Source organism: Austrofundulus limnaeus, unplaced genomic scaffold (assembly GCF_001266775.1).
Source record: "Austrofundulus limnaeus strain Quisiro unplaced genomic scaffold, Austrofundulus_limnaeus-1.0 Scaffold514, whole genome shotgun sequence".
In the NCBI taxonomy this organism is placed as follows: Eukaryota; Metazoa; Chordata; class Actinopteri; order Cyprinodontiformes; family Rivulidae; genus Austrofundulus; species Austrofundulus limnaeus.
The window spans coordinates 318,933-333,826 of NW_013952916.1; the positions used below are offsets into that span (position 1 = coordinate 318,933).

Sequence of the window (14,894 nt, forward strand, 5' to 3'; positions counted from 1 at the left end):
GTTCAGCTGGTGTCTTGGCTTTCCATGCCTTTTTACACCTCCCTTTCTTCATGTGTTCAATACCTTTTCCACTGTGCCTTTGTATGCATGGATCACTTGGGTTGTTACCGACATCTGGTGAAAATTTCATGTCATTAGCACCTCTAGTAATATATTTACTGAGAAAAATGGTGATGTGTTCAATACTTATTTTACCCGCTGTATACCGCGCAGCCCTAATAGAGATTAAAGCGAAAATTACTAAAAGCATATGCAGTGGATCCATAATATTTCTGTAAGCAATCCTTTCATAAACCTGTACATATGGATTCTACAGATTTTTTATAATTATTATTAGGATTATTCTTATTTATGCATTTATTTTTCTGTTGTACATTTTATATCTGAGTGTTTCTGATTTAGCTTACCATTTTGCACCACTTATATTTCTGTTTTTTTTTTTTATTCAACACTTAAATGAGTTTGTGTCACTATAACACAGACATTAGGGGTATAAAGCACCAGCTTTATCATAAGATACACTGCTTGGCCAAAAAAAAAGTCGCCACCAAAAAAAGGTCACACACTTATATTTTTGTTGAACTTGCCTTTAGCTTTGATTACAACACACATTCTCTGTGGCATTCTTTCGATAAGCTTCTGCAATGCCAACAAATTTATTTCCATCCAGTSTTGCATTAATTTTTCACCAAGATCTTGCATTGATGATGGTAGAGTCTGACCTTCTCCAGCACATCCCAAAGATTCTCAATGATCTCTGTGGAGCCAATCCATGTGTGAAAATATGTCTCATGCTCACTGAACCACTCTTTCACAATCTCAGCCCCATGAATCCTGGCATTGTCATCTTGGAATATGGCCGTACCATCAGGGAAGAAACAACCCATTGATGGAATAAACTGGTCATTCAGTATACTCAGGTAGCCAGCTGACCTCATTCTTTGAGCACAAACTGTTGCTGAACGGTATACCGCCCAGCACTAAGGACTACCTTAGTGCTGGGCGGTATACCGTTTTGTARCGAATACCATCTTTTATTTTTGCTTTGATATGAATTTTCTGAATATGACATACTGAACATGCTCGGAATGTTTCGTTGCGGCCGCCAGTGAACTGTTTCCCGAGGGACACTTTTATTCGCAGCACCGCTATGTGCGTTAGCATGCTAATGTTATTGTTGCAACGGCGGGTGGCGATTCCGCTGCTAATATTGGCTGACATTTAAAAAAACATCCCGTTTTTACCGTCGCTGAATGTAGTAAACACCTCTTCAGTGACGTGCACGGTTATATTTAACACACGACATTAATATGGAGACGTAGAGACACATGGAGATTTTAACGTACTTCTATTGTGAAAACCCGGGGGTGGGGTTGTTTTGTAGTGGAAATGAGTTAACTGGTGGGCAAGGTGAGTCGTCCTGATAAGTTTTATTAAACAACATAAAACAATAGACCCGATGATAATCTCTTAACTCTCCTCACGACCGGACCAAAATGCGTGACTACTGTCTCCAACCACCAGTCAGAGAAAAGACACATAGAGGAGGGAAACAGAGACACAGACAGAGGTACTGTAAAAGAAAAAAGTTAATAAACAGTTTTCGTGCATTTTATTATCAGCTGGCCTGTGATGAAAAGAAAAATACCATGAAATACTGTGAAACCGGTGTAAATGTTGAAAATACCATGATATAAAATTTTGGTCATACTGCCCAGCACTACTAGACCTGACCAACTGCAACAGCCACACATCATTACATTGCCTCCGCAGGCTTGTACAGTAGGCAATAGGCATGATGGGTCCATCACTCTGGAACAGGGTCAGTCTGGACTCAGACCACGACCTTCTTCCATTGCTCCAGAGTCCAATCTTTATGCTCCCTAAATTGAAGCCTTTTGTGTCTGTGACGGGATGCGTCTTTTTACATGGTTTAAGAAATGAGAAGCAACTCATTGCACCAGTTAAAWAACTTGTTGCCAGCTGAAAYATCATCATCCATGTAGTTATTATCCAATAGGAGGCTCGTACCTATTTGCTTAGTTAAATCCAGGTGGCGACTTCTGTTTTGGCCAGGCAATGTATATCAATTTGTTTGACAATACGATGTTTCTTGATATCACAATGTGCGACATGAGATTATTTTGATTAGATTCAATTCACAAGTCTGCGATCAATGATAGATTCACATCAGGCTTATGACGACAATATGGATCAATGTTTTCATTTTGCCTTCATGGAACTGAATCAATAATTTAATCGATATGTGGATATATTGTTACACTCCTAGACAGGACACTAGTTCGCTGCTTCAAACGCCCAATGATCAAGCCACACCAATGCTACCCTGCTGCACCCAGGACCAGAATACACTGCCACATTGATAATTTTGGCACATTTTGGCAGCACGATGGCTCAGTGGTTAGCACCGAAGCACCACAGCAAGAAGGTCCTGGGTTCAATCCCCGGTTCGGACCTGGGGTCTTACTGTGTGGAGTTTGCATGTTCTCCTCGTGCTTGCATGGGTTTTCTCTGGGTACTCCGGTCCCCCCCCACCACCACCACCACCAAAACATGTACAATAGGTTGCCTTCAGGTCCAGGGCTCCCTTGAAAAAGAGTTCTGGGATCTCAACGGGACATGCCTGGTAAAAATAAATAAAAAAATTAAAAACAAAAAAAATTAACTACAACATCTTAAACTATAGTGGTGGACCTGAGTCCCATGAAAGCCTCACCAAGACCTTTCATTCAAAGACCATCCACAGCCTGGCTTTTTTTTATATATAGAAAAGTCACCATTCAGTGTGAAGGGGGCTTTAAGGAAATATAAATCAAGGAGAAGAACCATGACACAAGACTGTTCAAATTTAAACATATTCATCATTTTTCTTTACACGTAAAACAACCCTTGACAGCAACCAAAAAAATGTTCAGAAATCTTCAGTTCCTTCCACAAACCTAGATAAACTGAAGTCCTCGGTGTCAGTCCACATTTAACCTCAAAACACTCACTCCAAATGAGCTGTGGCAGGAGTTGAGAGCGCATTGTTTTGACATAATTATAGAGCTGTTTAGTTCCATCTTCCGCTGCAGAAGAGCAGCTGAGCCCAGCGCTTAATTACCATGATATAGATGGAAGAGTGATTTATGGCATTATTTGGTTTATGGATGCAAGAGAGAGACCTGAAGTCTTCTGTTATATATATGTGAAACTGGCCTTTACAGAGAACTCCCACGAGAAGAGAAACTGAAAATCAGACAGTTTATCTTTTGACATCAAAGCTAAAAGAAAACAATATTGAGATGTGAAGAATGGTTTGAAGCTGCTGTTTGAGTTCTTCAAACAATAACTTGCTTGAACAGTTAGTTAATTCTGTGGTTAGTGAGATTTTCTAATGAGTAAAAGTGTTAGTCATCAAAGGTGAAGAGCTGAGCTTTACTTACTTTTCTTATACAATAAGCAATGACAAACAATAAAGAATGAGAGTAAATGGAGCCAGCCAAATGTCACGGCAGACACTGCTGTGTAAACTTGGCCAGTTTCAGAACATTGAACCTTTCCAGGCAGACTGTGTATGACGGAAATCTGCTTTAAACCCACAGAAGAACCAGATCATCACGGCTTCAATCAAAGAGGTACCAGCGATAACGTTCCAACTGTTAATGTACGTATGAAGGGCATCCTCAGGAAAACAAGCACAGTTTAGGACTGAACTGATACTAAGAACTCTTTAAATGTTGCACTATGCATTTAATATATTTTTTTCCTTATTTTTGGTCATGGTATCAACTTTAGAAAATACTGTGGTATACAATATTGCATTTTTGTCTGGGTCAAAGTGTAGAGGACCAAGAGAAGGTCGCTTTTAAATTCAAACAACCAAACAGAAGTCTTTGGGTTTTTTGTATTTATTTATTTATGTATTTATTCATTCATTCATTCATTCATTCATTCATTTTACAGTGTACAGCTGTTACACCGTTAAGCTGTAGCTCCGTTTAAGCAGAGCAACATTTAATGTATGTCCAAACTTTGTTATTTGGTCAGAGAGATGCTGTCAGAAACTTATAAAAAAAGACTCTTCTGTGGGAACAAAATGTTTACTGGGCATGAATAANACTGTGGTATACAATATTGCATTTTTGTCTGGGTCAAAGTGTAGAGGACCAAGAGAAGGTCGCTTTTAAATTCAAACAACCAAACAGAAGTCTTTAGTTTTTTTGTATTTATTTATTTATGTATTCATTCATTCATTCATTCATTCATTCATTCATTCATTCATTCATTCATTTTACAGTGTACAGCTGTAGCTCCGTTACAGCAGAGCAACATTTAATGAGTGTCCAAACTTTGTTATTTGGTCAGAGAGATGCTGTCAGAAACTTATAAAAAAAGACTCTTCTGTGGGAACAAAATGTTTACTGGGCATGAATAAAATTTAATTAAAAAATAATTTATGGGGTACGAAGTTCAATGTATGTTTTAAAAATGTAAATACTAGTATTAATCTTTATCTTAGCAGTGCATTGAAGCAAACTGCAGAACAAAAATCCCTAAATGTAAATTCATTTTTCTCAGCATCAGAACTTCCTTTTGCACAAACAAAAATGTACAAAAAAAAAAAAAAAACGGGATGTGGAGACAAAGTATTTTTCCAAACCTAATTAGGAACTAGTGTGAGATTTAGAGAAGTAAATATTACACTTTGCCAATTTTAGATTCAAAACTTATGTTACACAATAACAGCCAAAGGAATACTTGTTTTAAAAAAAATGTTTCAAAGAAAGAGCGGGAAAAACAATGGAGCAGAAAGTGTCCGTCATCAGAATCAGTAAAACTGCAGAGTGAGTGCTAGAAGTTGAGGTGTTGTTCCAGTTAGAGGAAAGTTCCTGTGTAAGAGCTGAGAGCACAAGCCTGTGGTATCTGCAGGGACACTGGTGCACTCAGTGGTGGGTTTCCTGTAAAGTCTCCTGGTGACACCCATGAGGGACTCTGACGTAACGACCGGTAGTCAGTTTGCCTCTGGCCYGTCATGCAGGGAGGAATAAAAACAGCTTATGCACATGTTTGAGACTTTTTCCAACTGCTCCCAGCAAACAATTAGCAGCTTTTAAAACACTAACTTCTTACAAAAGTAACTTTTTTTTTATTAATTACAAAAAGCAGCACTTATCGGATGTTTAACTTTCGCAATGATTAGCTAAATAAAACAAGTTACTTCATCATCAGCAAACAGACATTATGAAACCACAGTGAGTTACACATTACTCATTATTATAAACAGAAGGTTTTCAGGCATTTTTAAAAAGGATCACATTAGTAAATTACAGATTTTAATCACCAAATGTAGTAATTTCAATGAAGCTAATAAACCAGTGACTCATTTAATTATTTTATATTTTTTATACTTTTTGTTGCACAGCATGTTTGRATCTATTTCTAATAACCTTAATGCTTAATTTACCCAGAATTTATCACTGATTTAAAACAGTCCCTCCAAAAATGTCTAAAACATTTGAAAAAGGTGCAGCCAAATTTACTTAGAAATAAGGTTTTCTGGCCGATCACAGATCTTTAAAAACTTGGACCTGCTGTTCCAGATTTTAGCCAATACAGATTGTTTTAAATATCTGACACTGTCAGATGTTATAAGGTCACAATACACCTTCACTGTTCCAATATTTTATTGAGAAACATTGAATACCTTTGAAACAACACAAACTAGTTTTAACTGGTAGAGCTCACAGCAGAGCAAAGGGGACAGTGGCTGATTTTCAGACCTTTGTGGAGGGAGAGAAGCTGATCTTTTCCACTGATCTTATCCAAGTATTGGCCAATCTCTGATTTCCCAAAATTAAGGAAATTGGTGCCGATAAATTGATTTATCGATGCGTCCCTATTTAAATACTCACTTTAGTTTCTCTCTAGAGGGACGTTTACTCCAGCAGTCAGAATTATTGTAACTAACTTGTATGTAGTTTTAAATTTGGAACAGAATTGAAGCATTTTTCTCACTTGAATTTTTTGACTGTCTTCATATTGCTGTACACAAGCATTGTGGTATTTAAATTGGAACCTCTCATGAAATCTATGAGACTGTGTTCAAATTTCAATCAGTTTAGAGTTTAAAAAACAAAGAGATGGCAGAAAATATTGATCCACATGTGGTGGCCACGCACAGAATCAGCAAAGGAAAGCCTGAACTCATCACCGGACTGAAGGGTTTAGACGGAGCAGAAAGTGAATATGTGGTCTGTTATATTCATGTTTTTACCAACATACAAAACTTTCTATCATATGATCTATTCAAGCAGCTGCACTGACATTCACTCACACTGGTTTATCTCTAAGAATAAATAAAAGGAACTTAATAGAAAACTCTTATTCCAGCTGTCAAACTGGGACATAAAATCTGCTCAGTTTAAAACAAAAGCCCCTTAACAATGAATGATGACCCCACTGTGTTCTCCATAACCTTTTAAAATGTGTCCACTAAACTGAGAACCTCCAGCCACATGAGAGTATAACAGCACTACAGCCCAGGCCGCCTCGTCCTTCCACAACTTTCAGACCATGTCAGGATGCAGCAACATGCAGGAAGATCATGCTAATAAGATGCTAACGTTACAGCACCAGGTGTACCATGCCTGTAAGAGATCATGGTTGTTACTGTCTGCACCATTTTCTGTACATAATGGAGGTTTCTGGGCTTCTATCAGCTTCAGCCATGCTGTGGAGAAGTAAACACTGATGAAAGAGTTTTCTGTGCAGAACCTCAACCAAACTTCTTTCTTCTGCGTCCAGCCCAGCCGGCCTGAGGTATAAAAAAGTGTTTTCACCAAAAAGCAAATGAACTGATGGGTGACGAGGTCATGAGGGCAGCAAGGCCTGCCCTGCTTCTGGTTCAGTCCCATTAAATCATGTCAGTACATGTAGGCCCACATGTTACCACATAGAGAAGCTCTCATACTGTGTACCTGAAGAGTTCACCAAGACCCCACAAGCACCACCTGTTTAAGCTGACTGTTTACATCGTATCAAGGTTTTTAACCACGATAAAAGGACTGAACATTTAGTCTTCAGACCACAGTGCATAAAGTACACCAAGGCTTAAAAAACTTTTAAAAAAATGGAATTTAATTTATTCAAAGTGTTGCCATGTTATAAATAAACTACCTTATAGAGGGAAGGGATTTATTGCTGTAATGTTCTTAAGCCATTCCATTATTAGATCATTGAGGCAACAATTACAATGATGGTCAAAACCTTGACTTTTGGTTTGCACTAAAGAAGTGGAGCACAAGCTGCTTCAAAAAAAAAACACTGACCTTTAATGTGTTTAACATAAGGGATCAACCTAACCCCTACCAGCTGATGATTTGTAAGGAATTTGAGAAAAAGGGTCACTGTCTGAGACTTTCTGCAGCGCGGCTTTAACAGGAACAGGTTCACCCTGAAGGAGGGGAATTTATATTTATTATTTATTAAATCYGAGGACAAACTTTGAGCCACGCTGCCTGCACTGACTTCACGTGCACACAATAAACACCTCGTCAGACCGCTCACTGCAGCCCTGACCCTGACCTCTGTCAGACAAAAGAGCCAAKAAGGCGCTGTGCCAAATTGACTTGTGCTTAATTTTTATGCTAATCCTCAATTTTATCAGACAGCCCCCCCCACCCCCCCTTTGACATAAAAGAATAAAAAACTAAGGAGACCCAGATAATCTGTTCATAAAGACGTCTTATCCTTTGACAAGTAGAGACGTCTGTAGATGGCTTTACTGCTTATATCTGCATGTTCAAAAGGCTGATAACGTCAGTGATTAGTAAACCTCCATGTTTTATGGGAAAATAAGATACTACTTACAGAGGATGTTGCACCTTAAATAAAATATATAAGCAGTGATTTAATGCTCTGTACACTGTCTGGTCTCAGACCGGTCAATAATAAACTTTAACATCTCCTAGAATAAACGTAAAACATTCAGAGAATAAAGCACAGCAGAGTGGATACCTACACTTTTATTCCCACTGCAAACTACAAAGTTTTATAAATCAATGATGAAATAATGATGATTGGTGGAAAGGAACAAATCAAACAATCTCTTATTTCACTTGACGGAAATAATCAGTGCATATCACTCGATGCAATAARGTAAAAAAAATAACAAGGACGTTGATTTAAAATTAAGGACTTTTTAAAACATTTTAAGTAACGCTTTTAGTAACACTTCTTTAAAAAAAATGCACCCAGATCCAGAGTCCATCCCTTTGAGCAAACTCAAGGCACGCGGGCCAAATGTGGACTTTTTAAGACCTCTTTAATGCCACTTGAAATGAAATTTAAGAGCTACTTCACAACAAACACAAATAGAAAAAAACAAACAGTGATCCAAATGTTTTTAAGCACAAACAACTAGATGTGGGAGGCATTCTGTAAATTCTAAAAATAAATAAATAAATAAATAAATGTTACCAATTACTGTAATATTTCAGACAAATTACAACCATCTTATTGACAATGTGTTAACATTTTAGGACCTCTGAAAGATTGACTTTAGACATTTACACCAACCAGTATACCGCCCAGCTCTAACCACAGTGTTATTTATCAAACCTGAAACTGATGGTGTTTGCTGTTTTTGCATCTATATTTAGCACATTTACAAAGCTCTATGGCTTCAAGTTTCTTTTTTCTTTTACAGCCAACTCTGCTCTCCTAAACTCTCTATGCTCACAGCCAGTAGCTCAGGCACAATCTTTATTTCAACAAGGTGGGCCATATACATTTATATATACATACACACACACACANAGAAAAAAACAAACAGTGATCCAAATGTTTTTAAGCACAAACAACTAGATGTGGGAGGCATTCTGTAAATTCTAAAAATAAATAAATAAATAAATAAATGTTACCAATTACTGTAATATTTCAGACAAATTACAACCATCTTATTGACAATGTGTTAACATTTTAGGACCTCTGAAAGATTGACTTTAGACATTTACACCAACCAGTATACCGCCCAGCTCTAACCACAGTGTTATTTATCAAACCTGAAACTGATGGTGTTTGCTGTTTTTGCATCTATATTTAGCACATTTACAAAGCTCTATGGCTTCAAGTTTCTTTTTTCTTTTACAGCCAACTCTGCTCTCCTAAACTCTCTATGCTCACAGCCAGTAGCTCAGGCACAATCTTTATTTCAACAAGGTGGGCCATATACATTTATATATACATACACACACACACATACACACACACACACATATTATGAAAAGATATCTTCTCTCCAGTTCTTGTTCTAAAACCAGATTTTCTGCATCAGACAGTGAACTTTCTAACATCACTATTGCTTGAGCCAGTTATATACTTTTAAAATAAATAGCTTTCCACTTATCTCCCATTTTATTATAAAGTGTAAGTTTGTRTGTTTTTTTAACCCTAACATCTTGTATAAAACGCTTTGCCTTCGCCTTGTTTCATTTCGTTTCGCATCGCTTCACTGGTGGGCAGAGCTGAAAAAGGCGCCGTCTAAGAACAACTTTTACGAAGCTCACATCTGGAGCAGCAGAAGATCTGAACTCAAACCACAAACCCCCACTGACAGCCGTGTTTTCAGCCTCATGGTGCGATCGCTGCTCGCTGAATTTCATAACCGTTTCCCCTGTTTTGGAAATCTAGGACTCTCAGGGGGGTTGAGGGTAGAGGGGTTAGATAATGTTCATTTCGCAACATCATGAAGAGACAGGAAGGCGGAAGACGTGAAGGGATGTATCTGTGCGTTAGGCTGCACTGTTAGCACGTCTTGGACACCGGAGGCTTCAAAACAAACTCAAGAGTTTTAGAATTATTTTAAATCATTTTTCTATCTTCTTATATAGGAAAGCAACATAGAAACTCTAGTTTTATCAACATCAAAATGTAGGAAAATAAGTAATTTAAGCTCATTTTTAACAGAAACAATCCTTGAAAATTGATCCATCATTACCAAAAACTTCATAAAGCTTCTTAAAAACAAAGATTTTTAAAATTTTTATATTTCTGCACTCCCACCCTTCCTTCTTTCATCATTTAAATCTAAAACGATTAAAAACATAAAGCCCAATTTAATTACTTCATGATGTATATGATGAAATACTGTAGTTATCATTTATATTTAGATTTTTAATTACAAACATTTCTGATTTACTTTTACCTTAAATGTAACTACCAAAGAATAATTATTCAAATAATTAAATGAAAATCTATGCTCAAAAATTWAAGTCATAGACTTGTTTCAGTAAGTGCAGCTTTGTGTTTTTTTATTATTTAATTACAAACCATCATTTCCCAGGGGACCAGAAAAATAAAACGAGCCCAACACAAGGCTTCCTGAACTCACACATGACTGCAAACCACACTTCTTGTTGTGTTTATCCAAAATTATTCATGCAGTATCTGCTCTCACTGCTCACATCGAGAATTTCAATCATTTAAACTGTTCAGGGTCACTTATTCTCATGAGTTTCTTCAGCTTAAAAAAAAAAGGAGCACATCTAAGACGGAACCACCGTCTCGGACCACTCGATACGACAAGGAGGAGAAGGAGGAGGAGGAGGAGGGGAAATAAAAACTTATTGTGTAAATTCCATAGAAATGCGATCGTCAGAGCAACGCTGCTGCTCAAAACTCAGAAACACATGTTCCTGTCGTGTTTTCAGATTTTCTTCCCCTCTTCATCGTTTATAGACGCTTTGAGTTCATGAAGGAGATTTTAAAAGCCTGTTCAAGGTTTAAATCCAGCAGGCCACAATCACTTCTTTTATCCACGTGCTTTTAGGATTCAAGAAAAATACGACTGAAACTATGGAAACCAATGTCAGATACATTTACCAGGTGATGGTGAAACAAGCTCTGATGTTGCTTTGAGAAAACAAGAGCTCGTCTTTGAAAGTGGGGTAATTTGTTTATTTTCACACATTAAAGTAGCAGGGGGTGTGATAGAGAACAGTTCAGCTGATCATGATCATGTTATGAAATAGAAAAAGTAAAATCTGGAGTAAATGGAATAAACAAACACCAGTTGTGTTCACACTGTGAACATATTGGACCTCAGGCAAGAASCGTTCGTACGCACAGATTTGTTCTTAAGTTGTGCGTACGAGTGATTTAGGAGAATTTGTGGCATTCACCAATGTTTTCGTATTCTAAGATTTTTTTCAGATACGAACAAAATTRACGAGTGGTCCAGACCTGTCGTATATTTTACGAGCAGTCAGTCTGCTGTTATCCAGACGGGTTTTCTTCATTAATAACTTTATATTTCGTTAGTTTGAAGATATTTTGAGTTGAAAATAAATTACACTCCATGATTATCTTGACAACAGGCTATTCTGCTTGAATTAGAGTTATAATTTTAAATGTAATAATTTAGACTAACAATATAAATTGTCCGTCCGGCCAGCTTATCCGCTATCGGGTGCGGGGGCAGCAGSAGAGAGACCCCGCTCTCCCCAGCGACACCTTCCAGCTCGTCCTGGGGGACTCCGAGACGTTCCCAGACCAGGGTGGATACACAATCCCTCCAGTGAGTCCTTGATTTTCTCCAAAGTGCCAGACTTATTTTGAAAACATTTTAAAATGCTTATTTCAAAACCGCAACCGAGACCACTGGAGACCACGGGGGGGATACGGTGTGGCTTCTGAATAAATGAAAATGATTTAACACAGTTGTTTATACTTTTAGCAGCTCTTTTTATTCCACAGCTGACCTGCTAAAAATTGCAGATTTTCTCTTCTTGATCTCTGACAGACGGACTTCAATCTCTGAACTTGTAAAGTTCTTCTTTTTAGTTTTCGCTGTCATTTTCCTGAATGGACACTTCCTGATATCTGAGGCAGGAAACACAGCCTTATATGGTGTTTTTGGGGTGGTAATTATACTAATCTTCTCTCACGTGCACGAGCAGCTGGATAGAACAGGTGGAATTTACGCAGCTCATTTACACACTTTTCCTGAAGATAGAAGAGTTTGTTGAATCTGACGTGACATGTTCGTACGAACCCTTTGTACGAACAAAAGTAAGAGAAATTTAGGATAAGAATACGAACATGTTCTTGCATGAGGCCCATTGTTCCCAGTTCTACAGTGTAAAACTAAAGTGTTTAGCAGCAGAAAACCCTTGTTTAATTTTTAACTAACTAGCTAAATGCTGATCTAAAACCAGATAGAGATGTTAACAAGGCTTTCCCTTTCAAAACAAATGTAGTCTGGTTTTAGCCTCATCTGTCCAATCTAAACATCCTCACACAGGCAGAGTTATTACTGGACAGGATCTCAGCAGGTGGTCGATGTGCATAACAACGTGCACATGCAGGTGGTTATTATCGTGCACTGAACAATAAAACAAAAACAATGCATGTCTGTTTTCTTCATCCTGTAGGAAAAACTCTTGAAATTACAATTCCTAGCTTGATTTTCACTATGCTTCAAAATAAAGTTGATGAAAATTAAAATAACTCTTTTATATTACTAAGTGCAAACACATTCACACAGCATACATAGATGTTTCCCATATTGTTTTAAATATGAGCTTATTATTATTATTGTTTAAGAAATAAAGACGCAAATTTCTCTTAAGGTCATACAAGTTACTCAGAATGTAAAGAAAAGTTTATATTAAATAACTTCATGTTGGCCTTTAATTACGTCTACACATCTGATGTGGGATTTTAGATCTCTGGAATATGTTAAATTTATTCAATACAATCAAATAAAATACAAAATAGGATTAAAATAAGCTAAAAATCTGATTTTGTGACAGTTTTCTGACTTCTTGTTACACATACAGCTCAAAAGAGAAACAGAAGTGGCCATGGGTGTAACTTGCAGGGAGGTTGGGGGGGGGTTATGACCCCCACAACAATTTGATTCAGTCAACATAACAATGGCATATTTGCTCTAACACAATAGAATGAACTGGGTAAGTCCACAGCTGCAGCTCTCTTGTGGTCTTTAGGTAACTTTGYCCTGATTTCAAAAGTTATTTTGTTAAATATGCATGTTTAATCATAACTGCTGAAATTGACATGCAGGGTTTTAGACTGCTCATCACATTATGGCTGTACATGGTGAATCATGCATGTAATTTCAACCAAACCAAATTGTGGTGCAGCAGGTAAATATATATGCTTTACTCCTGAAATTTACTTCTGAAATTTATGTATGTCATGTAATACTTAATGTAAAATATTTGTTACTGTTGGACAAAATGGGAGGGGATAATAAACCTTTCTTAATTGTTGAACTGACGTGGAACAAAGGAAGGTACAGAGTAAATACAAAGACAGTATGAAAGTTAAGAAAGTGACAGTAAAAGTATTACTAGGGGCGTCCCAATACAACTACTTCACTTCCGATACAATACCGATATTACAGCCTTGAATATTGACCTGATGCGATATCAGAATAAAACCTACCTACTTTTATAACTTTTTATGTAGAGTGGAATGTTAAAAAGTCTTGATCAAGTCAAACAGTAAACAGTAGGTATGAGAAAGACTGGTCCCATTTAATATTAACCAATGGGTTACATAGCTTTTTAACTTCAACATAAGAATATTGTATAATTAAATACCATAAATAAATAATAGAATAGAAGACCCTAAACAAATGCCTCAATAAATCCAATAAAAACAAGTGTAAAATAACTATTKAAGGTCATTTAAGCTATTTATGCTAGATCTAAGCACTGCTGGATAGAAATCCTGAGCGGACCACTGGAATGGACCGCTTCTATTAGACTGCTTATACCTGTGATTTTAGGTGCAGGCCAGTCTTATCTGATATTCTTTTTTTTTTTTTTGGCTAATATTGGACCGATATTCATCACTGATATCGGACTAGGACTCCCTCATGTATTACTATGGATTTTAACCCCAAAATATCTTGAATCATTTAGAAAAGTTAATGAGTAAATAAATAGGGTGAGAGCATAACCCTCCCAAAGTTAAACCTAAAGTTACGTCCTTGGAAGCAGCGATGATAAATAAACTTGATGATTATTAYATGGTGTCTAACTCGTGGTACTGTCTGGATCAGTTACCTGCAGAGTCAGACTGGGCYCCGTCTCCCTGCTTGAACGGGTTGAACTTCGGTTTGGGTGCGACCACGGGGGCAAACTTCTTGGGCGCCTGCTGCTGCGAGATGGAGATGCTGGCACTGCCAAAAGACGGGGTGGTCTCCATCCTGGCAGATATTTGGCCTGTCTGCTCGTTTGCTTGGGTCCACATGGTTCTGGAGAGGAAAAAAAGCATCAAATTCAAACACATGCCCACCTGAGTACTATAAGAAGAGACATTAATGTGACAGTATCTCCCTAATAAACATGCAAACAGATTTTTCTGGTTTCTGGAAGTGGAAGTTGCAGTAATGTTGCCCTTCTTTTCCTCCTCCTCCTATGGAATCAGCTTTAAAGCAAGTGGCAGAATTATGTTGTAAAATGAAACAAAGACAGGAAATCCACAGCGTGTTCCTGACATGTAACAATGTGTCCGATTAGATAAAGTACTAAAGCGGAGAGGAAATCACTTTGAACCCTGACTCCGTGTCTCATCTCCGCTCACATCGGCTCCATGCAATACCAGCACAAGATCAACAAATCAAAAGTGTGATACGGCAGACAAAGGGCTGCGAAAAACAAAGRATTTTTAAAAAACAGAAAGACTTTCAGAACAGAAGAAGTATTGAAAAATGATGTAATGTATGTGAAACAAAACGTTTTTAAGTGTTGACAGCTGTCAAAAACAAGATTAGATCCGTGTTGTGGAAGCGCAGATCAGTGACAAACAAATCAAGCAGAAAAATAAAGTTGAAATTGATTAAAATGGTTTCATCTTTAGAT

The 14,894-nt window shown here is 37.4% G+C and overlaps 1 protein-coding gene across 1 annotated transcript in view; it reads right to left on the minus strand.

The window, feature by feature from the left end:
- Positions 1 to 14,894, minus strand: part of lpp (LIM domain containing preferred translocation partner in lipoma) — a gene marked incomplete at its 3' end in the record, with an annotated part of 100,105 nt that overhangs the window by 56,057 nt on the left and 29,154 nt on the right. The window contains 1 exon segment of the mRNA XM_014025994.1: positions 14,097 to 14,287. Coding sequence (XP_013881448.1) covers positions 14,097 to 14,283 — 187 coding nt within the window.